Source organism: Balaenoptera musculus, chromosome 15 (genome assembly GCF_009873245.2).
Source record: "Balaenoptera musculus isolate JJ_BM4_2016_0621 chromosome 15, mBalMus1.pri.v3, whole genome shotgun sequence".
Taxonomy (NCBI): Eukaryota; Metazoa; Chordata; class Mammalia; order Artiodactyla; family Balaenopteridae; genus Balaenoptera; species Balaenoptera musculus.
Window position 1 is genome coordinate 18,736,606 of NC_045799.1, and position 8,630 is coordinate 18,745,235.

At 51.4% G+C, this 8,630-nt stretch overlaps 1 protein-coding gene across 1 annotated transcript in view; it reads left to right on the forward strand.

Moving 5' to 3' along the window:
* The window catches only part of CHD6 (chromodomain helicase DNA binding protein 6), a 205,449-nt gene extending 200,448 nt beyond the window's left edge, over positions 1–5,001 (forward strand). The window contains 1 exon segment of the mRNA XM_036825224.1: positions 2,586–5,001. Within this exon segment, the coding sequence (XP_036681119.1) occupies positions 2,586–3,482 (897 nt within the window). The 3' untranslated portion in view covers positions 3,483–5,001.
* The last annotated feature ends 3,629 nt before the right edge of the window (positions 5,002–8,630 follow it).

The following is an 8,630-nucleotide window of genomic DNA, read 5'->3' on the forward strand; positions in this document are numbered from 1 at the left end:
GTGCCCGTGCGGTCATCCACGCCTGCAGCGTTGCTGAGCGTCTGCCCCTTCTTGTCTGCCTCTCCTTGCCCTCCCCCCGCCGCCTCCCCAGGAAGAGGAGCAGGTCTGTTCCCAGGGTGTAACTACCAGGAAGGAGAGCTGCCAAAGCCCACCTTGCCCGCGGTGTGTGGTCGCCGAGCTGCTGGGAGGGGCATCGGCCCGGGGTGGGCAGCCGTGGGCTGGCTGGGGTGACGCTCGTGCCCGCAGGAAGAGGTGGAGCCGACTTCCTCTGCAGCTCAGCTCGCTGTGCTGGGGGTGAAGCTCTGTTCTCCTCCCCCGGGCCTTTCTGCTGCTCCCCCACTCTGAAGGGGGCCAGGCAGCCAGCCTGGGCCTTCTGGGCAAGTTCCCGGTTCTGAAAGGGCCCAGCGTTGCCTATGTCAGTGGTTCCCAACAAGGGTGGGGACATCCTGGTACCTGAGGAGTGCGACTTGAACTTGCTGAGCAAGGGCACAGGGACCAAAGGTCCTGCAGGATGCAGGTTGCCCGAAGTGAGCTCTCCAGCTCCAGATGCCCTGTTGAGCTCAAAATAAAGCATGTTAAAGAACGTCTGCTTTATATATAGCAGATTGTTTGAAAAGAAGATGGAGGCATTATTCATCAAGTTCGAAGTTTCTTTTCTTCCCAACAGAAAGACTTCCAAGATTGAACAGGCCCTCCCACTGGAGAGTAACGAGGAGGGTGAGGATGAGCCTTTGGGAGTATAAAGGGAAAAGACACAGCTGGGACCTCCCCCTGGCTCCCGGCTGTGGCTGGGCTACAGGGAACAGGTCTTGGAAAGCCTGTTAGTCGAGTGGTGGTTACCATGGCCAGGCCCTGGGCTGAGGTGGGCTTCCCAGCAGGGGCCTGAGGCTGTGGTCTCTCCAGAATGAGGCAATCTGCGCCGATGGGCTCAGGATAGACCAGTGAGAAATGACACTTTTAGCCTGGCTCCATCCATCGCATCCAACCGTCTCTCTTAGAGGCAGGGGCCGGGCGGGAATTGCTCCCCAGGCAGCATCCCCAGACCCAAGCGCAGCTGAGGACAAACCGGCTTTCAAAGTGCAGGTGGCTGGTCACGTGTGAGAGTCAGCTGGGCTGGGCCCACAGGGCCTGGGCTCTTGCTGCCTCTGTCAGTCACCAACTGTGCCCTGGGGGGCAAATCCTGCCCTTCTCGATTTGTGACAGAGAAAGGTGACTAAACACGACGGTTCCAGAGGTTTCTCCCTCTTCTGCTTTTCTTTTTTTGGCCACGCTGCACGGCTTGTGGGATCTTCATTCCCAACCAGGGATCAAACCCAGGCCCTCGGCAGTGAAAGTGCAGAGTCCCAGCCACTGGATTGCCAGGAAATTCCCTCTTCTGCTTTTCTAAACCAAGGCCTTTTGAGAAGACTTTTCTCCTCGAACAAAGTTCACCATCGTAAAGCTTTTTGCCCATGATGACCTGGTTTTTCTTTACTATTCTTTGGGAAATTCTTCAAAGGACAAATATAAGACCTCAAAAATAGCATTATTCCTGGGGACTTGGGAACATTCAAGTGCACATTTTTCGCATGTGTATGAATCTCTGAACTCCCTGTAAAATGGCTGTAACAGTAGTAGCGACTCGTAGGGTGGGCATGATGACGAGTTGAGATCCGACACACGGAGCCCGTCGCCCAGCGCCCGACCCAGGGCAGATGCTTATTTCGTGTTGCCACCAAAAAGAGCAGAGAGCCCTGCCGCTCTTCCGTTATCACCACCCCCTTCGTTAGCACCTCCGACGGCCAGTTTCCCTCACTGCTGAGACCCTCACTACCGAGAGGAGCAGCGCGTCTGAGCCAGTCCTCATGTCGGGGCAGATGTGCACACGTGTGCACGCAGCCCACTGAGAGCTTGACCCGTGTCGCCCACTCACCTGCCGCTGTGACTGCTTCTTAAGCAGAGACCTGTGGCAGGCATCTTCTAAGGATCTGACTTAGGTACCATTGTCCTTTCTCACCCCACAGCTGGGGGTTTAGGTCAGGACTGAGATCTTCCTGCTCCCAAGCCCCATCCTCCTGCCCTGCTTTGTGGCTTCAGTTAAAAACCGTCCTGTGTCAGGAGGGAGGCGACTGTGGGGTCTGGCCGAGGGCTCGCAGCCCCACAGGTCTCGACTGCCAGCCTCGGCAGCACATGCGCTCAAGTCAGGGTGAAGCAGAGAAGACTGGCACAGCCCTGTGCAAGGATGACACGGAAACTCATGAAGTTGTCCTTTTTTGTTGTTTTTACATTTTACACGTGAAACTACTGTAATATTACGTCAGTTATCCCTCGATAAAAAAAGTCTCGACTAAGACTTGAGGTCTCTGGCTGGTTCCAGCTCCCAGTGCTCCAGCAGCCTCTCCGCAGGGTGGGCGCCCCTCTGCCGTGAGCACATTGGAAGCGGCTCGGTGGTTTCAGGCTCTCAGCCTCGAGGGAGAGGCCCTTGGGGCGCAGAGCTGGGCAGCTCGGGGTGGGCAGGCGGACAGGCAGGGCCGGTGAGGAGCCCCCAGCTGCTCACCCGCCATCCAGTAACCTTCAGCATCTTGTGTCTCTCTGTCCTTTTTCAGGGGTTTCTCCCGGAAAACAAGTTCAATCACACCCTTCCTGAGCCTGTTCTCCGAGACTCAGGCCCCCGCCGGAGGGGCAGGCGGCCCCGGAGCGAGCTCCTGAAGGCTCCCGCCCTCGTGGCGGACTCCCCCTCCGGGATGGGGCCTCTGTTCATGAACGGCCTGATCGCCGGGATGGACCTGGTCGGACTTCAGAACATGAGAAACATGCCCAGCATCCCCCTCACGGGGCTGGTGGGGTTCCCGGCCAGCTTTGCAGCGATGCCCACGGGCGAGGAGGTCAAGAGCACGTTGAGCATGCTGCCCATGGTGCTGCCGGGCATGGCCGCCATGCCCCAGATGTTTGGGGTCGGGGGGCTCCTCAGCACCCCCATGGCCACCACCTGCGCCTCGGCTGTGCCAGCGCCTTTGTCAAGCACAACGAAGAGTGGCACGTCGGCGGCTGAAAAGACTGCAGAAGACCAGCCCAGCGGCCGCGATGTCAAAACGGACACGTCAGCTGAAGACAAGCCCGGTCCTAGTCCATTTTCCGATCAGGCCGAACCCGCAATAACTACGAGTAGTCCTGTGGCTTTTAACCCGTTTCTCATCCCAGGAGTGTCCCCCGGACTCATTTACCCATCCATGTTTGTCTCCCCCGGCATGGGCATGGCTCTGCCGGCCATGCAGCAGGCCAGACACTCGGAAATAGTAGGTCTGGAGAGCCAGAAGAGGATGAGGAAGAAAACAAAAGGGGACAACCTGGACCCCAGCCCAGAGCCTGTACCCGGGTTGGAGAGAGAGCCGGGCAGCGCCCAGAGCCGCCCCGAATCCAGGGCCCCCGCGCCCCCAGAGAGAGGACACGCAGCACAGGCCGGCGAAGGGGGCCCCCAAGACTCTAACAGTGTCACCAATTAGAACTTTTTCATTGAAGAAATTCTTATGACTTGTAAGTTTCTTATCCCATCAAGGTTTGTTACTTCCCTCACTTCACTGTCATAAGAACCTGTGTTTCCATAAGTACTATTACCTACCTGATTTCCCGTCTGAGAACTATGGTAACAGATGTTAATAGTCACAGGGTCTTGCCACGTCATCAGCTAAGTGTCGTTGACCTAGTGTAGGAGGCGCAGAATCCTCACTCCGTTACCCAGTCGTTCATTCCAGCAATCGTAGTTAGTGCAGACGTGGGGACACGCCCTGCCCCCTTCTCTTCCAAGTTTCCCACTTATTTGAGGAGGAAAAATGGCAAAGGAAAGCCGTCTAGGGATTTACCAGTGAAGAAGGGCCGAAGGAGAGGCAGAGAGCAGCTCTTTTTTCCGTGAGCTGTGCTGAATGGGAAGAATGTGATGGGGAACCAAAAAGCACAGAGAAAGAAGTGCTGGTGCATATTTTTTAGTTAAAATATTTCCCAGTTTTATCATGATTACTAAACGAGTAGGATAGGCAGAAGCATATAATTAATGGTTGAAACCACGTATGTTCATTTCTTTCTAAAACCTTACTGGTAGTAACACCTTTGTGGGTTTTCAGGCACCTGCAGCAAGAAGAAATACCGATGGGGCATTACTTGATACACACGCATCCCCCCTCTCCCAAGTTACCGGGGGGTTCTCAGTACGAGAGAGCTGTACACACCTTGAGCCGTTGCCGGCGACGATGGGGGTGGAGGACTGCACGTGACTCGCGATGCCCCCGCCGAGGCCTCTTAGGGACCGCTCCGGCCACTGCCAGGCCTCCTGGCTCCTTACTTCACGCTCCCCTTCGCCAAGAGTCAGGCTCTTTCTGGAGCCTGCAAAGCAAACAGTCCTTCAGCACTCTTAGACTCGCCAGGGTTTGAGGTTTGTACCACCTCTTGGAATGCGACTGTGAAAAGTTTTTTTTCTTCTCTCCAGATTTTTCTCTACTCGGTTTATATTTTACAGTCGGACCCGGATCCCAAAGCGTCAATTTAGTGGAGACCGTGTTGCAAATTAACATTATTCCCCCTTCTTCCTCAGCTGCCCAGGCCGGGAAGAACCCTCCGGCCCGCGGCAACCCTCACCTGCTTTCCTTTGCCCTCCCAGGTGGTCCCTCCCTTCTGATGGTGTCACTTTTCACCCACAGTTCACACTCTGAGACTTGAAAGAAGCTCGTGGTTCAGTCCCCAGGGGCACAGGGCTGTGCAGGACCGTCAGAAATGTTGGAAGTGTTACTAGTACCAGTTTCACCTTTTGTTGTCACAATTTACTGTATTTTTTACTTTTTCTGTTACAGTTTTGCTATAATTTATCAGAAGGTCCAAAAGTTTGACATAACTATTTCAGTTTGCATTATTTATTTATGATGCTTTTGTCATTGTCTTTTATACATTTGGGATTATAAATTATGTAAATGTCAAAATGAGCATCTCAAAGAAGTCTGTTAAATCGTGGCTGAAAAAAAAAAAAAACTCAATCAGCTGTATTTTCAAAAATTGGAGTCCCAGTTTTATGAATCAGAGTTATAGATCAGAAATTCTATAAACTGATCATATAAGAAGAAAGAATCCAGTAATTGAACAAATTCTATTTAATGACATCTTTGTAGCATAGGTGATCTCTAATGCTGACAACAGATTTCTTAGAAATGCTGCTCTCTCTATTTAACTAACATTTTGTTCAGTTTTGCCTCCAGTGGAAGCAGAAAAGGTTTTTTCAGCTGTTAAATCCTGAAAATCAATATAATTTATTTATGTAAAAAAAAAATCACTCAATTGATATATTTTTTGAACCTTTTAAGTACTAATTTTCTTTTTATCAAGTAGAAAAAAAACTGTATTTGCCCTAAATCCTTAAAATACAAATGCTATAAAAATTCATGTATCTTGAAAGCCTTACTGCAAATGAGTATTATAGTCATCCAGCAGAGCCTGGGTTTTCTTTGTTGTCGTTGTTTTGTATGGAAAAGCTGCTTTCCCCAGGTTCCAGTTAGAACCTACAGTAGGTCACAGGGTTCAATATGGATTTGATTTAAAAACCCACCAGCATGCTGAATCCCGTGTTATATCTTATCGAACCTGTATGTTAACTCTCTGGGTGTTTAGGCTTCTCTTTGACTGCTATTGTGTCCCTGTTTGCAAAATGAAAATGACACTCTGTGGATTATTTGCTCTGTAAGGCATAAGTGCTTCTTATGATTATTTTGACGTTTCCAAGAGCAAAAGCCAAATTTAAACTCTCTTCAGCAAACTTGAGCCTTTTCATCTAATTCCATGTCACTCACAGCCATAACTTTCCTTGATCATTCTTCACCCCATGTCTTACATAATAAATTGTCTGTGGTCTTGATCCTGGATTTTAAAAAAAAAAGTTTAAAAGTCAAATTTGTATCTGAGGACTTAAGTGGCACTTGGATATCTCTTGCTGCCTGGGCATTTTTATGAATGCATCATATGCACACAGGAATCCACTGTCTTTCCTAGGTGCCCAGTTTATGCCGGGCACCCTGTTGGGGGCTTGTTAAATATCATTCATGAGGGTTGGCTTGATTTACCTCTTGAGCTACCAGAGCACCCAGTTAAAACAGATGCCGTAGAAGGGGGTGCAGCACTGCACCTGCTCCCCAGACTTGGGGCCTGAACGCTCGCAGCTGATGCCTCCACTCTCTTAAGCCCCATTTCATAGGCCCCACCTCAGGTCACACACCTGGGGCTTCAGGAGGGAAACTCTGTGGGTTGGAACAGGCCCCAAAACACAGAAATGCCTCAGTAGCTAAAGTTCTTACAGCTCGTTAAGAACTTTGTGATCCTTAGCTTTGGGTAGCTGTGTCAGAAGTTACCAACGAGGCTGGCAGGAAAGTGCCAGAGTCTCGGTGAGGCTGAGCAGGAACCCCACCAGCCTCACCCTTGCTGGGTCCCTTGCTGGTACCAGTAGGTGGTGGATGAACAGCCTAGAGCATGGGTGGGCCGTGGTTCCAGAAGGCCTTACGGACCTCTGCTACAGTTTGCTTTGTAGATCTTTAGACTTGGGGAGCCCTCCTTCTGGGTAGAAGAATAAGTAGTAAAGAGTCTTGGTTTCACTCTTGACCTCCAAGCCTGCCCCAGTAGATTCTACCTCCTCGTATGAGGGTGGGAGAGTACAATTAGTCATGTACGTTGGGCTAGTGTTTTAATGTTTCGTGCGTGTTTACCATAAGTGACCTCGTTTGTTCTCAGAGCATCTTGGTTGCTGGGTAGAGGGATTCTGGCGTCCAGTCTGCCTCACGAAAGCCAACGGAGAGGCTGCAAAGCTATCTCATCAACCACAGAGAACAGAGCTGGGATAGACAACCCTCCAACCCCAGCAGCCTGAGGCCAGGACGCTCCAACCTTTGTGATACTTAGTCTGGGACCCCCTCAGCCTCAGAGACCAGCTCTGACTGAATTACACTCGGGAAAATTGGCATCGGGAAACATGGAACAGTTGTGTCACACCCTCTGGAAAACTTTATGCTCTATTCATTTATACCTTAAAATGGTTTCTTGCAAGAATTACTGTTCATTTGCCTGGTCTAGAAACCACAAAAGGACCTCTTTCTCAGGTCAGCAGTGGGGTTCACCCAGCCCAGTGACTATCACCTTGGTTCTGGACCGTGGCTACTCAAAACCCAGTCTCCGAGGGACGGGAGCGCAAGGGCAGGTCCTCAGGACACACGGCTTGTGCTACCCAGTGGCCGGCATTGTGACCACGCTCAGCGGGGTATCTGTGGGGTAAGATAGGAAATAAGGGAAAGGGATGAATAAAGTACCGGCTCGTACGAGGAAGGTGTTGCCCGCGGTGCGTTTGGAAATGACTGAAGTTGGTGCTGTGGAAGCCCGTCCTGGTGTCCGAGCTCCCAAGGTCAAAAGGACAAAGGGAGCAACTAGGATGGGGGGCGGGGGGAGGAGAGTGGAGGCCCTGGAAGAGCTGCGGTTCCCCTGGCGGAGGCAGGAGCAGCATTCCCACCTTCTCTAAGCTTCAGTTTCCTCCTCTGTGGAACAGGGATTATTATAACTTGAACCTGTAGGGTTGTTGATGGGGTTGATGGAAATGATCGATGTCAAGTGCGTACAACTGCTTGTTATATTTGAGTCATATACCTTTACTCCTTTTAAATAGCTGGTGAGGTGAGGATTGCCAGTCCCGGAACGATAAGATAGTTAAATTAGGGGTGTAGCAGGGGAATCAAGGGTGAGGAGAATCTTGCTCCAAGCCCCGAGGCAAGTACAGAGTAGATCTGGGGTTGGACTCAAAGCACCTGCAGGAAACAGGTTTTCTGACCGCCTCTGTCCCTATGACCCTACACACAGGAAAGAAGGGGCCTTTCCACGCAAGCCCGTTGATCAGAGTGAACTAAAGGGGTGAGGAGACTATTGTGGGGCTGGGGGACAGGGCAGCTCCCGGGTCTGTGTAGCCTCCGTCGGGGTAGGGTTGCCAGATTTAGGGGAAAAAAGACACCCAGTTACATTTTAATTTCAGATAAACTAATATTCTTGGTACACGTATATCCCATGCAATATCTGGTAGGTAATTATGCTAAGGTGTTTTTGGTTTATCTAGATTTCAAACCATTAAGGGACCAGGCATCCTGTTTTCTCCGGTCCCTTAATGTAATGATGCACATTTACTAGGAACTTCTTTGAGTGGGGCTTGTGCTTTATGGCCATATTCCCAATCCCCACAGTAACTCTGAGGTTATACCCATTTTACAGATGAGAGAACTGAGGCCCAGAGAGGCTAAGCAACACCCAATCACCCAGCTGATAAATGGCAAGGGATCTGGGGACACAGAGAAACCAATTCCAGAGCCATAAACTGGCCAATAATGGAGTCAGGGTGGGCATCTGGTCTGAGGCGTGGAGGAGGCTGCCCCTCAGTGCAGCTTTGTAAAGTAGCAGTAAACAGGGATGATGAGCACGGGGAGAGGGACTGGTCTGGCCCGTGCTGCCCCCTGGCTACAGTGGCCAGCCCTGAGGCCAGAGGAGCCAGGTCACCCAGGGAAGAAGGTATTTCCTTCCCATCCTGCTGTACGAGCCTGGGGGCGGTCATGGCGTCTGGGTGCTTGGACTCCCCAGCCTGGGTCCAAGGG